Source organism: Thermobia domestica, chromosome 2 (assembly GCF_964235325.1).
Source record: "Thermobia domestica chromosome 2, izTheDome1.hap1.1, whole genome shotgun sequence".
Classification (NCBI taxonomy): Eukaryota; Metazoa; Arthropoda; class Insecta; order Zygentoma; family Lepismatidae; genus Thermobia; species Thermobia domestica.
This window is the reverse complement of record NC_137455.1, coordinates 290,007,821-290,023,821: the sequence shown is the minus strand read 5'-3', so window position 1 is coordinate 290,023,821 and position 16,001 is coordinate 290,007,821. Positions and strand designations below refer to the sequence as shown.

Genomic DNA, 16,001 nt, shown 5'->3' with positions numbered 1-16,001 from the left:
CCACTGTTGTTTGTGACTAAAACCATTGTTGTTTGGAATGAGTGATTTATTATCTAAGCACATTTTCGTGCGGTTCTGAGCATTCGAGGTCAAGTACATCCCTTGCTAGTGCATATTTAAGTTTAAAAAAAATGGATAGAAACCTGAAGGTGCGGGATCCGGCGAATATGGTCGGTGAGGTAAGCACTCAAACCATAGATCTTCTATGGTAGACAATGTGGAGGTGGCAGTGTGTAGTTTTGCTTTGTCATGGAACAAAAGTACACCATTCAACATTAGACCTCGTCGTCTCTGCAGATTGGTTTGTTTCAGTTTCTCGCACAGATAGTTGGAGTAGATCATACTATTTATATTATGACTTCAGGGCATATAATGTGCAAGAATTGGCCAATTATGGTCCCCCAAAAAAGTTAACATGACTTTTCCAGCACTTCCTTGAGCAGTCAGATCCGGTGACTCAGTCTCGCACCCGGACTCAGACTCGGTTTGACCCGGACAGAACATAATCTGGTATGATCTGGTGAGACCTGGAACCAAAACATCTTTCATATACATGCAGCGTATGTACGATTTTCCTAGAGTAATTCTAACGAACACAAGTCTCTTCTCTCTAAATCTAGAATTTTCTTTCTCACTTGTACGTGTACTAAAAGATAACTACAAGGTATGAGAGTATACACGCATGAGAATCAGCGAAATGAAAAGCTACATGTTTCTTCGTATGAGGAATCATCAGAATTTAATCGAGCGAGCCTCTTGGGAGGGAGGGCGCCGATGTGTACTCTCGCCCCGGGCGCTGATTTCCACAGCACGGCACTGGCAAGCCCAAACACTGTTATGTTATGATTAATATTTTTGTTCAGTCAGTGTTCAAAACCATGACTTAATTAGGACGGTATTATGCATCAATTGACCAAGCACCAAAACATGGTTCTGAGATATTGAAGGAAACACAAACATGTTACTATAACGATCTAGTTCTTGGCGCTTGGTCGAATAGCTTTTCCTGAACGTTTTAGCAAATAGTAGGGTTTCAATAATTTTTTTACATTATTTACATTATCTCCTACTCACTGATGTAAAAATCTCGAAAATCGAAGAATAACGCTTGATCAATTGATGCATAATAGCATTAAAATACAATAAAGTCTGTCCACGTAGACGACATACCTAAACAGGCTGTTACTTTGACAGAATCTATGTAAACTTTTAAGATCTATGTAAAAAACTGTTGTAGAAGGTTATGATGAGCTTCTGTTCTTAGCATTCTGTAAATGAAAATGTAAAACTTATTACAGAAATAATATTAAGTTTTATTGTTAACACAAGTCAGACACACTACAAGCAATATGAACTTAAAAAGTGAGTTTTGTTTCACACTATTAAACTGCATTGAGACCGAAAGTAGTATTCTTGTAACACTAAACGCATATCAAAAAGCAATTTTTTGCTATCTTTGGCTGTTTTCCATCTGGATACCTGTCAACAGACAGGCAGAGAGACAGGTGGATGGACATTGTCGTTCTATACCTTCCCATACTTACGAAGAGAAATAAAAGCAAGAATAGGAATGGTGAAAGAAGCCTTTAGGAGGAAGAAAAGTCTATTTTGAGGAACCTTCAATCAGGGGCGGATCCAGGACCGACTTTTGGGGGGGCGGTGGGTTGTCATACTACTACTTTTAAGGGCTCATTCTACTACTTTTGGGATGGGTTTTATTTATATATATAAAAAAGGAAATTTTCCTCTTCTGGGGGGGGGGGGGGCGATCGCCCCGATCGCCCCCCCCTGGATCCGCCCCTGCCTTCAATAAAGTGTTGAGAAAAGATTCATAAAATGCGTCGTGTACTGTATTTTACTGTACTGTATGGGGCAGAAATATGGAAGTTACGCAAAAGTGATGAAAAACGACTGTAATCTTTAGAAATATAGGTGTGGTGAAGAATGGAGAGAATTAACTGGGTCGAGTGAAAAACAAATAAGAAGGTGTTAGAAATGGTGAGGAAGAAAAGAACAATTTTGTATAGTAATAAGAAGAGAAAGAGAAACTGGTTGGGACATTGGCTAAGAAGGAACTGTATTATGAGGGATGTGCTAGAGGGTATAGTGGCTGGAGAGAGAAGGAGGTTACAATTAATGGATGATATCAAAACAGAAAACTCGTACGTGAAGATGAAGAGGTTACCGGAAGACCATGGACATGGAAGCTTCTCAGTTGAGGCAACTGACTTGCCAATAATGGCAGAATAACTATGATGATAATGATACATGCGAGTAGCATAGCACGCAATCGAATAAAATATGTGTCACAAAGAAGTGTGTTTTAGGATTATAAACATATTTTAGTTCATACTTTCCGAAAGTGTACTCAATATCGTTCAAAACTCTGCATCGTATAAACCATTAAATTGATTTGGAGAATTTACTACACCATATAAGCATAAGTAGCCTATATTGATTTTGTAAATATGTGTTATATATAGGCTTGAACTACCTTGATCTCCTTTTCCTGTTTCACCGCGATTGTCTGTTGTAATTATGAATGTGCAATTTGTAACGTAAGTTGTTGCAACACGCACAGTTAAAGTACGAGAATGGAGATTGAACATTCTAATCTCACAATGACTGCTTTTAAAATTATCCTCACGGCTGAAGAAACCGGATCATTCAAACTGTAAAATACCTGTGCTTTTTGCTTCCTCTGATCTTACAAGTAATTTGGTTAAAATATGCAGACAGGTTTCTTGCATGCTACATGGGCTTCAATCATCTCCAAAATCACATATTAGTTTCCACATGGATAAATTAAATGGCTGAATTCACTTCTGTCTTCGAAGCTTACGTGGAACGTGTGCATAGTTATTTTATAGCAGTGTTTCTAAAGTTGAGGTTCTCGAGTCATGCCCATTTGGTTCTCTTAGATCGAACAACTAGTACAAAAAAAGATTTTAAAAAAAGCTAATATTGAAACGGATTGTGTATCGCGCTATTGTTGAGAACCTTAAACATGTATACAATTAAAATGTAGATAATACAGGTGTATTATTATACAATCTTTATGATATCCCTAAATTATATATATCTTCTATTAAATATAAACAAGTGGCAGTGTCATGTGTACATCACTTGAAGGAGTTTGCTTACTATCGCACTTTAATTTTCCAAATTATTGTTGAAACCGAAAGTGATAGTGGATTTCTATCACTTCCGGTTTTAGTATAGAATTTAGAATGGAGATGATGAAATACATTCTTGGGGCGCTGAATTGATTACAAAAAAATATTTCTTGGTATCTGTTATCGTTTTCACTGTATAGCAATCACTGTTAAAATCATTTCTACCACTTCTGGTTTCAGCAAAGAGATTAGAATGGAGATGTAATACATATATTCTTGAGATACTTAATTGATTACAGTAAAAACTTCTTACCATATATTACGGATTTTATTCTATGGCGATCAATGTTGAAACCAGAAGTGCTTGGTTTCGGCTACTTGCGTTTAAGTAGATGGTTAAGAGAAAAGTTGGTGTCTATTCTTAGAACGCTGAATCGATCCCCCAAAATACCGCTCTCCCTTTTCGTTTTTGCTCTGTGTAGATGAATATTGGCACCGGAAGTTGTAGTGGATTTCTGTCACTTCCGGTTTCACTAAAGAGTTAAGGATGAAGATAAAATGTATTTCTGAGACGGTTATCGATTGGAGAAAACGGTTTCTCTCTTTCTCTCTCTATTACTGTTAAAAAAACGAAAATGGTTTTAATATCGTCCTTTAACCTCTTCACGGATATAGCATAAAATGATGCCATATATTTATCGGGATAATAATCCGATTTTTTTTTTCACGAAGAAGAGTGCGAATTGAAGGTAAGTAAAAATAATATTTTGAAGTACTTGTTTTTACTTACCTTCAGTTGGCACTCTTCTTGAAGAAAATTCGGATTATTTTGCCGATAAATATCTGGCATCATTTTATGCTATATCCGTGAAGAGGTTAAATTAACTCGATTCCTAACTTTTGACCTTCTTATGTCCTGACCAAGTTTGGTGGTGATCCATCAAGTAACTCTTAAGAATCTCCGTCTCCTAGACGGACAGTCACACACGATAAATATACCTAGGTGTAAGGAAGTTATGGTGAACCAAACACCTTAAACTATTAAATTAATTTAAACAATACGATAAGTATACTGGTATAGAGTGTCATGCTTAAAACGTTTTTTTAAAGTGAATTTGGTTTCGAAGTTAAAAGAGTAAGATGGCCATTAGAACATTCTAATTAATGTAAGTGTTCCCCACTTGGAAACGTTTGAGAAACGCTTTATAATAATAATAATAATAATAATAATAATAATAATAATAATAATAATAATAATAATAATAATAATAATAATAATAATAATAATAATAATAATAATCTCTTTACCGTGAGTAGTTTCAAAATGTAGTATGTGGTGTAGGTAGGATCAGCCTCTGCGATATACTCATATAGTAACGCATATGGTATTAGTAAATTAACTAGAAAATACTGATTTTGCTATTCATTTATATTTTTCTGACTTTATATTTTGAGTTGAAGCAAAGCCATAAAGAACACATCATACAATTACAGACATACGGTGTAATTAGACGGATAGTAGTAGATATCTCGCCTTTACTGCGAAGAATAGTAGTTCAATCCTAGATAACATGTATGCACATAATCTCCTCAGTGTTTTCTCATTCATCACACTTAAATATCTCGTTATCATTCGCTTTATTTGTAACCCCAGCATTTGTATTAACAATAAAATTCAAAGCGTTAATGTGGGACGTTAAAACAAACTTCAAAGACTTCACTATTACATTCTGAAATTCATTACTCTCAAACTGGATGGACTATTAGGAAGTTATGCCTTTTCTTTAGCCAGTGGTAAGTAGGTATCAGTAGCCTTTTATATAGATCATTAGACATATACTTGGCGCGTTCAGTGCAAGTGGGAATTACTTTTCTTTGTTATTTCGTACATACTTTAAGATGTCTATCTCAAGTTCCTGTCAGAGTTTAAAAGATTCATGTCCAAATATGTAAATAATTCTTAATAAAAAATAATAAATAGAATTTATTTTCCATATACTTACGTGTGCCGTAAAAATTTTATCCTTCTTTTTTTCGTCAATTTGGTAATTGGATTTTATTTTCTTTTGCTCTGAATGACTCATTTTGGACGTGATTTAGTGGTGATTCCCGAAGAAATCCAGAAAACATGCAATACTGAATCTTGTCACGTGAATCTTCAATCTCTCAAGTTCGGATCAGGAGGGAAATTTCTCTAGTTGTTTCTGTCCGATCCTGTGGTAGATTCTATTACTGTCCTTTTATCTACGGATGATTACCCACACCCTGTATTATAATTTTTCTTTCCAATACTATATTAGATGTAAATTGACGACATAGGATACTGAGTCATCGGAATATAACACCTAATGCATAGCTAGCGACGTACTGAGTACATCGGACGGGTTTGACGAGTTAACTTACTGATCCCGAAGATCCGTAATTTTCATGGAAATAAATCGTACGAACGGTTCTGAATGTTCATCGCAGTACGTTTCCGTGCGGTGCGACCATGGACACCCACAGGGTGTGGCAAGGGGGTGTGGGATAATTGTACAACCCTAGATTTTCGAAGTGAGTTCAGCTCTTCGAAATACATATCAAAACATGTAAATTTGCTTACTCACCTCACACGTTATAGTATTTGTGGGTCGCATATTCATGTGGATCTATGACTCAGTGGTAGAGATCGTATTTGGTGCATGGGGTCCCTGGTTCGATCACAGCTGTTGCCAAGATGATTTTGTGGTGAACAGATGCCGTGTACTTAGATTTGTTGGTGTTTTACCAGTTCTCTCTCACTTTGTTAATTTCACTATTCCCTTCATTATTATTATATCATCTCCCTTAGCATCGGCGCATAATCATGAGACGTTAAACCAAAACTGTTATTGAATATATTCTATGTAAAATACTAAGGTACTATAGTATGTTTGCTGTATTAATAAAGTTATGTAATATGCGTAAATACCTAGGTATTATCTTCTTACACGAACTCCTGTGTACATACGTACGTGCATCATGGTGTGTTGTGTACGTGTGTATGGGGGATGAATGCGACTACGTTTGTATGTCGGTCTTTCCGTCCCTCTTGAAAAAAAAGCCTTACAATTTTCCATACGTGTAACAAGTAATTTCTTGACAAGTTGTGTGTAGTAAAATCATTTACATATTCACTATTTTGACAATGTATTACAGCTGCGCTATCTTCTATAATGCTGAGCAGTTATGATTACAAACGTAGAATGCTTAAAATTTGCAGAAGAAAAATTTGTTTCATACCTTTATTATTACAAACAATCGTGCGAAAATACTTCATGACAAAGCTCGTTTAAACTTATAAAAACTATTGCTTGAGAACTTCGTGTAATGGATCAAAATGGATGTTATTCATGTTCTGTGAGACAAAATTAGTAGTAGATGTAGATCTTTATGTCTCGGGTCCGAATTAAACCGTTCATCACATTTTAAATAATCATGGTGATGAAAAGGTGGTTAATTTTTGAATAAATAAACCTAATCATGTAGGACTGTTTAGTAATTTTTGTATCATTTAATTGGGGGCACGGTGGTTCAGTAGTAGCGCACCTACCTCTGGTGCGTGAGGCTTTGTTTCGATCCCTGTGTTTCGTGGGGTACTCAGGTTTCCTCCCATATTCTCATTCTACCAATTCTTCCATAATCATTTACTTGCCTTAATCATCCGTCTCCCTTGGCCCTAAAGGGCATAAACGTGGGACGTTAAACTGAAAGATTCCATTTTGTATTTCTTAAGATTTAACTTGTCACTTGTTACAATTTAAACTCTGTGGTATTTAGTAATGGCATCTTTTCTTAATTGCAGGCAAAGTAAATTCAGTATTCGGCGTGATAGAAGCCATTGTTCCTCTAGTCTACAGTCCAATGTACAGTTCGCTATATGTATATACATTACATATTATTCCTGGTGCTTTCTACCTTCTGGGAGGAGCCTTAACATTTCCAGCATTATTCATTTTCGTGTAAGTATCTAATATTTTGTTACATACAAACAATTCTTCTTGGTGCCATAGAATTTTCAATCCAAAAGTTATTTTGAATATAAAAAAATGAGCTTTGTGTGAAATCAATATTTTGAAGCTTTCGCTGTCAAATCATTAATATAGTAAATTAAAATTCTAAAAGAATAAGTGTTCAACAATATTATATCGTGTAGATGTAAGGAAGGAAGATTTGAATATCAGTGAGAAAATCAAATGATAAATCGTTACTAGTAGTTAGGGGTGGTTACTTCTGGGCCAAAACTCCAAGCTAACACATTTCGTATATATTTTTAGTCAACACAGAAGGACCCAAGAAACTGTACTAAGTTGCATACCCCAAAGTGAGATCGAATATGCTTTTATGACATTTAAAATCATAAAAACTTACATCTAAAACTTATAATCTAAAATCTTACATCTAAAACTACAACTCTTCTAACTTATAATGACCCCATGGTAGGGTATTGATTCCATCCTTTAAAACACATCTCTTATCATCTACACAACTTAAAGCTAACTTATTTACTTCTATACTGTACAAATCGTGCTTATAACTTCTAATCAAATTCATCTTCTTATAATATTCTTTTTGGCTAATCAAACAGTCCTTATATTCGTTAAATGAAAGTTCTTTATACACAACACACTTCTTAACACCTTTAGCTTTCTTACAACACTTTTCTTTATCGAACTTACCTTTAAAGTCTTTATCTGTTAAATCTATTTGAGGTGCTTTAATACTGTACATCTTACTTCTTAAACCCACAAACTCTTCTATGATTGTACCTTTAATTTCATCCTTCATCTTACCAAGTATTTTCTTATTGATTTGTGGTATCCTATATTTGTTATCTTTAGGGTAATCACTCGTATCGAAGTAATCAATGTAATTTTTCATGTCTTTGTACACATCTTCTGTTTGAATATGGTATATATAACTATCGGTATCTGTATAACATACTTCTATTTTGTCTTGATATTTTGGTTTCATCACATTATAATGGAAATCGTACATTAAATATTTTGATAAATCTAGAATTGACATACCAACATAAATCGGTTTGTTAAATTGCACTTTAACCTTGTTCATGTGAACTGCTACTAAATTTTCCGTAAAAACTGTAGTACTCTTATAATTCGGTTTTGCTACAAGTTTCTCGTATTTTTTCTCATCACTTACAAGTTTGATATTAACTCTCTTTCTAATATTCTCCATAGTCTTTCCAAAAACTGAATTGTTCATGAGCTTATAGAAGTCTTTTTCAAAATCCTTTGTTGCTTTCGTTCTCATCTGTGTGTTTAAATCAATATATTTCTTTAACCAATCTGATTGCTCGAACTCTACTACTCGATGTATCTTGTTAAGTTTGAATCCAAGTGACAAACATTGTTTTAGGTTTCGATAGTGAATTACATATTTCTCTTTGTCATATAGGGTTGTTAATAGCTTCGATTGTTTTGAACCAGGCGGACATATGTTTTGAGGAGCTAATGGGTAGTCTTTGTGATAGTCATGTAATTCTTTAGGATATTCAAGATCAACTTCTAATATGTAACCAGTATCAGAATCATCAGGTATATTTGTGAAATCTATTTCTTTAATCTCATTTTCACTTAACCATCTAAATCCCTTATACGGCAGATATTGACTCATTGCCCATCCATACAAGTTATTGGCATCTAGATACATTAAGTAAGAATCTTCTTTGTTCTTATCATAATCTTCCATATACTTATTGTTTGCTTTTACATACCTTTTTGAGCATTGACTAATTCCACCTCTTATACCTTTCTCTACCATTAATACCATATCATAATCCCACAACAATTCTAACTTTATATTTGTCATCTTTAACATTGCATCCCAAGCTAAACCTGGTGCCGTCATATACCAAGCAGGATCAAGATCATAAGCTTTAAGACATGTTTCTCTAAAGTTCTCAAACACATCTGCTAACAATAATACATCTGTTTTCAAATATAAATCATGGTATTGTCCGAGATTCTTAATGTCAAATGTTTTCCATACTTTCTTTGCGTGTTCATAATCATCACTTATATGTGTGTTCATAAGCTTGTTGAAGAATGCTTCCTTTAGTGGTAATTTTCTTTCTCTAAACCTATCCCAATTGTTAACATAATCATATGGGTAAACACCTTTTCTTATTACAAGTTGAAACTGTTCTTGATTAGGATAAAAGTGTTGCGTATGTATCATTTGCTCAGGTTTCAAGTTCGATGACAATTTGTCTAGACTAGAAGCCATAAATCTAAATGAATCTACAAATTTCAATTTAATAATTCCAACCTTTTACTGAATGATATGTATCTTTCCTCGTTATTGGGTATTAGATCTATTTCTTCTTTATTACATCCAAGCTCTTTTATAAACAAGTGAGAGTCATATCCTGTCAAGTTATGTATGATCACTGGTACAAACTTTGGTACTTTGACTTTTAAATTGCAGTTATTACATAGAGGTGCTACAAATTTTCCTGTTATATGATCGTGGTGCTTAACTTTATGATTTTCTTTAGTATACTCCTGCTTACAGTAATAACAACATTTAGACTCATTGAACTCTTTTCTCTGACTTTTTGTTAATGGTAATTCGTTATTTTGTTTGTATATGTTCGATATGTGTTTGGCTTCTTTTGTTAACAGTCTTATAAATTTCTTAGCAGTGTTTTTACCTCTATACAAAACAGGATTGGATTTACTCCCATCGTTCTTTACTACATAATAACAAAATCCAGATGGTTTATGTTGTTGATATTTTTTCGTATATGGCTCGTTATCTGGATAACATTCTTTACAACCCATAACTTTGTGTAACAAGCATTCAAAATCAGCATAAATCACAAATGGCATTTTCATTATGTATTGGTAGTTTTTAAATTCAACACATTTACCTTCTTCAGGCATTATTATTTTTACTGGCTCATTTAACGAACAATCTTGCTCATGTTTATTTAAAGCATTTTGAGAGTAAAAGTATAACAAACATCTATCACATAAATATTTTCGAGCTCTCTTTTTAGTTAACTGTGTACATACTAGTCTGCTTAAATCCTAATCCAACAATAGTGTGTTTTAACTTGGTCTTCATTTTGTTCTTTTACATATAATAAATTGACATGATTTTCTTGCTTGTTTTGTGTGTGATGTAGTATATAGATTGAATAGTCTTTATCATATGCATAAACATTTATAGAAATATCAAGTAATTTTTCAGCTTTTGGAATATCGTTTAGTTTTACAGGAAAATGAATATTTTTTAATTTAGATTCTAAGTTTAACAAAAGCTCATTATTTTTTGGTACTCGCTCAGGATGTGAATTTGCAGGATATAGGGCTCTGTATAATGAATATAAGAAACATTTCTCATCTTCATTCTTTACATTAATTACTGCCTTGTTGTTTTGAATTTGTTTAGGTAATTCTATATATGTTGATCCTCTATATGGTGTATATTTGGCGATTGCTAGTTGTAAAAAGTTAATGTTTATAAGAGCCCAACCAGAACCTCTAACTTGGAACTCATCCATTTTTGTTCTTAATCTTTGTTTCATCTTAGTTATTTCTTCCTTTAGATTACTTGATCGATATATTTCTTGGTTTTCAGTGTTAAAATAGAAGTTTTGAGTTTCTTCACCTTTTTTATATGTACAACTTATATAAAGATTAGCTTTCAATGAACTATGTTTACTTAAGCTAATTTGTAATCTGTTTGATATAGCTTTAGATGTTGCAGTAATATATTGTTCAAGTGGATCTTGTGGTTTGTAATCTGTTGTAAATCTCCATGTTTCTAATCTTGATTTTAATGCAATGTTCTGGCGTTTTACATCGATTGGTATTTATTCAACTTTGATTCTTGGTTCTTCAAATACTTCTTGTTTAAAGGGGAATATATTTCTAATCTGCCTTCTGCTTTGTTCATCGCCATATTGTTTAAGAAGGTCTATCAGTTCTGCTTTTCTTAATCGGGAATACCTTCTGATTCCCCTCTCTTTACATTGGCGTCTTAACTCTACTACAGTAAATTTACTATAATTAGTCATCTTATTTATTATATAGAAAATCTTCAATTTTTATCTTCACCGGGTTTTTCAGTTCATTTTCATTTGTCCTAATACAACGCTTAACATTGTACACCCCTGCCATTGTCTACATATTACGCGTTGTATTAGAACACGGCTTTTATGGGATTAACCCTTCAAAGTCACATATACACATATTAAAATTAAATCATTTTTGTAAACTTACTCATCATCATCATCATCATCATCATAATCATCACTACCATATTTATATTCATCATCACTACTCAAATCAGATGTTTTTTGTTGCATTATTAATAATTCTTTTTCCTTCAACCGTATTTGCTTCTCTAGTAGTGTTGCTAAGAGTTTAAGATCATGATGAATTAGTTCAAGTCTATCATGTAATAAATCAAAATGTGCCTCCATATTTGTTATATAGAAAACCATAAAAGTTGTTACCTTTACAAATATCTAAACACACAACTTATTGTTAATTGTTTCTTATACTCAAAAACAAATCAACAACAAACTCATCGTCGTCTTCTCCTTCAATATCCACGTGACAACCATACGAAACAACACAGCTGTATTTTTCTTTGACTTTATTTAGGAGGTTGACCGAGTTTGGATCTTTGGTTTCTGATAACACTGACATGCTTGGGTACTTTTCTTTGAGACACTGAAGTCTTGCTTTGATGTTTCGCTGCTGAACCCTTCCAACCCAATATTTGTATGACTCGTAACGCCTAACCTGATCGTGTTTGTCTGTGTCGTACTTGTCTACTATGTCTTGAAGCTGACCAGCCGTGAGGTTCTTTTTAATAATAACTAGTTTGTGTACTTTCCCTGGATCTTCTGTATGTTCTGCAGCTATTGACTTGAGTTCTTCGTTTTGAATCCTTAATTTCTCCATTGATTGCTCAACTTCTTCTAATCTGGTTAGTAATTTTTCGTTGTCTTGTGCATATTGTCTAAAGTCTCGAGTGAAGTAATTGATAATAATCTGGTTACATTTAAGATAAAACTCAGGAGAAAGCCATAAAGATATAGCAAGAATTAATTCCTTAGTTACGTATTGACCAGTTATTTTCTTTGTTAACCCATCTTTATTATCCCCAGTTACTTCGTAGCCGGCGCCAGATATCCCGCACCGGCTTTGATTTATGTAAGAGACCAACTCTATGCTATGTTTGCTACATTTCCAATCTCTGAACCTTTTGCCAGCACTCTGACACAACTTAGTAGCATTGAAGTATCCTGTACTCTTATCTATAATCAACTTGAAATCGCCAAACAGACCATACCAGTAATCATCTTTAATCTGTTCATAGCAAATATCATTTAAACTAAGAGGACTATCCATAGTACCCATATTTATTATATAGAAAATCTTTATTTTTAACTTCATTTTCGTTACCTGCTAATTTTACTGTGTAAGACGAGTTTCTGAAGTTCCTAGCTTCGGGGGGAATTTTGAAGTGGTCTATATCTATCTAGACCGCTTATCTTTTCTGAAATGAGCTTGTTTTCTGATGTTTTGTTTTGTGTCATGATGGTGTATTTTGCAACCGGAAAATTTTCCGTTCGGGGGGTTTGTTTGTTCTAATACAACGCTTCGTACTTTGATGGGCTAACCCATAAAAGCAATGGTATATTTAGTTTCTCGTACTTAAATGTCTCTTAACTGAATAAACCTGTCAACAAGATCTATATCACTTAAATCTGTGTTCATATGCGAACCGTGCCAAGTTATTCTATCATCATATCTTTCTTTAGCTCTGTTGTATAAGTTGATAGAGTTTGGATCGTCGACGTTAAGCAGAATACTCATACTTGGATACTTAAGTTTGAGTTGTTTAATCGTACTTTCGTAATTGTATGTTTGTACTCTTCCAACCCAATACTTATATCGTTCTATTCTTTCTTTTTGATCTCGTTCTTCTTCGTCGTAGTAAAAGAGTATATTTTCAAGTTGTTCTTTAGTAAGGTTTTTCTTGATAATGAATAGCTTATGTATCTTTCCTGGATCTTCTGTATATGGTGCTGCAACTGTTTTAAGATAATCAACTTTGCTTTCTAGTTCTTGATTGTACAATCGTAATTGCTCGATTGTTTGTTCTATCTCCTCTACTCTTGATTGCAGCTCTTCTTGGTCTTCTTAAATTTGTTTAAAATTAGAAACGAAATAGTCTTCGATAATATCATAGCATTTGTCATAGAAGTCTTGTGATACCCATAAAGCAATAGCGAGAAATATCTTTTTATACATATATGTTCCTGATATTAGATTGTTTATTTCGTTACCAGCTAGTTTTACTGTGTAAGATGAGTTTTCAAAGTGGCCCGAATTCGGTCCACTTAGTTTGTTATTGTAGTATTCTAATATTTCCTGTGATTCTTTATTTTCCAACCATTTTTTAAATCTTCTACCGCCCATAGCACACAACTTAGTAGCGTTGAAATATCCAGTGTTCTTATCTATAATTAGTTTAAAGTCGCCAAAAATCCCATACCAATAGTTGTCCTTGATTTGTTCATAGCAAATATCATTTAAACTAAGAGAACTATCCATAGTACTCATATTTATTATATAGAAAATGTTGATTTTTAACTTCATTTTCGTCCACCTAGTTTTACTGTGTAAGATGAGTTTTTCAAAGTGACTCAATTGGGGCCACCAGCACTGGCCCCCTTTCAAACATACAACCTCATACAATTTTCATTAACGAGCCTGCGATGATAGCGGAGCAATATGGTTTCTTTTGACTCAACTATGTAAATTGGGTTTTGGTGGTGCAGATCTGGCCCACCTAATTTCTTGTTATAAAACTGGGAAGCTGGTTTTCTTTGATAATTTCTTTGATGATTTCCACAGTCGGAATATCGACCCTGGAAATATATGCTATGAAGGGTAGCGTTTCGATACCCTTATCTCATTCGAACTATCCTTTTATGGCATAATAACCATAAAAGACAAACATTTATATTTACACTACAACATTACTCTTATCTATCCAACTATTATGTGAATCATCAAACCCTAGCCATTTGACATATACTTTATCACCTTTCTTTCTCAACACTTTCTCCACCAAGTATTCATCTTTATGTTTCGTCTTTAATAGTTCTGGTTCGTAAAATCTACCTTGCACATCCTCTTCTTCTAAATCTTTAATTCTATAGGTAGGCGGATTGGATGGAATAACTTCACTAATAACAAATACTTCTGTTGACCAATTAGGTGTATATCCTTTCTCAAATAACCCTTTCGACTTACTTATACGAACATGATCACCTAACTTGTATTTGGGCTTAACACGCTTGTATTCTTTTTGATACACTTTCTCCAATATTGTTTGCTCATTCTTCTTATTAACTTCTATAGGCTTTAAACCAATTGTTCTATGAATTTGATAATTATACTCTTTAACTAGTGTTGGTAATATCTCTATCCATTTGTAATTCCCTTGTGTTGTGAACCTTTTCCACATGTTCTGTTTAAGTGTTCGATTAAATCTCTCAACAACAGAAGCTTTCTTACCACTATAGGTTGAGTAATGATTAATCTTATTTTTCTCCATCAACTTCTTAAACTCTTTATTGTAAAACTCTTTACCTTGATCAGTTTGTAAGTTACTAGGCTTTCTCGTTCTTAATATGGATTCGAATGCTTCTGTAACATTCTTACCACTCTTATCTTTAACAGGAACAGCAAACGCATATTTCGAGAACACATCTATAATCGTTAGCAAATACTTATAACCTTTATTGATTTTGGAAACACCTTTTAATACTCCACTATCCATTTCAACAAGATCAGCTTGCCAAAGATCATCGATACCTTTTATAACTACACTTAATCTGTCAAAGTTTTTTCTAGATGGTTTGTGAATTTCTTCTATAATGTCTTCTCTAACACCTTTACCTTCTTCTAGTCAATCAGGCTTTTTAACGAATTACCACATACAGAACAAATACCTTTCTTTAGATATCTTCCATTCTTTGTGTGTTCAATTCTAATAGTATCTTTCTTCGTATCTGTCGATTTCTTACACTTAACACAATACATCCTGTTTATTATATAGAAAATCAATAACTATCGCTGTTTAATATTATGCTATCAACATTCTCACCATCATCATCACTATCTTCGTCTTCTCTTTCTACATGCATAAGAAGCAATAGTAATTTACCATGTTTCAGATCAGAACCTTTAGATGGTCTAACTGCTAATTTATCATTTGTATTAAAGTGCAATGGAAAAGTTTCAACTAGAGAATCATTTAAATATATATCTATATAATACGTATTGTAAGATGATTCTATATGCATTAACCTGCCTTTATAAAGAAATTTGTATGCGATAGATAGATTATGTATTAAAAAGAACGGAGTTTCAACATTTTCTGATATCAATCGACTTGGAAGCTCTATAACATAACTCCGTTTGATGAAGTTAAGCTCTTCTTTTAACATAGCAATATCTTTTCTCACAACTGTATTATCTAACTCTGATGTCATTTTAACATTACCAAAGATATCCATATTTATTATATAGCAAACGTTTTAGGAAAGCTCTCTTTCTATGTACATTACAACAAACAATAATTGTCCTTCTTCCATAGCAGAATTTTTATTTGGTTTAATCGTAATTATATCGTTCTTCTTAAAGTCAAAAGGTATCTCTTTAATCAAAGTATCACCCAAATATATATCTAGAAAGTATTTATCCAAACTTAAGTCCATGTGCATTATTTTCCCATTATAGAGAAATTTGTAACCGTTAGAGAGATTAAATATTCTAAAGATTGGCTCCTTAACGTTTTTAGCTCTTAATC

General features: G+C 33.4%; 1 protein-coding gene across 1 annotated transcript in view; it reads left to right on the top strand.

Annotated features, from left to right (window-relative positions):
- Positions 1-16,001, top strand: part of LOC145678566 (putative peptidoglycan muropeptide transporter SLC46) — a 147,180-nt gene that overhangs the window by 102,932 nt on the left and 28,247 nt on the right. The window contains exon 5 of the mRNA XM_081748868.1: positions 6,940-7,096. Coding sequence (XP_081604994.1) covers positions 6,940-7,096 — 157 coding nt within the window. The remainder of the gene's footprint in view (positions 1-6,939; positions 7,097-16,001) is intronic.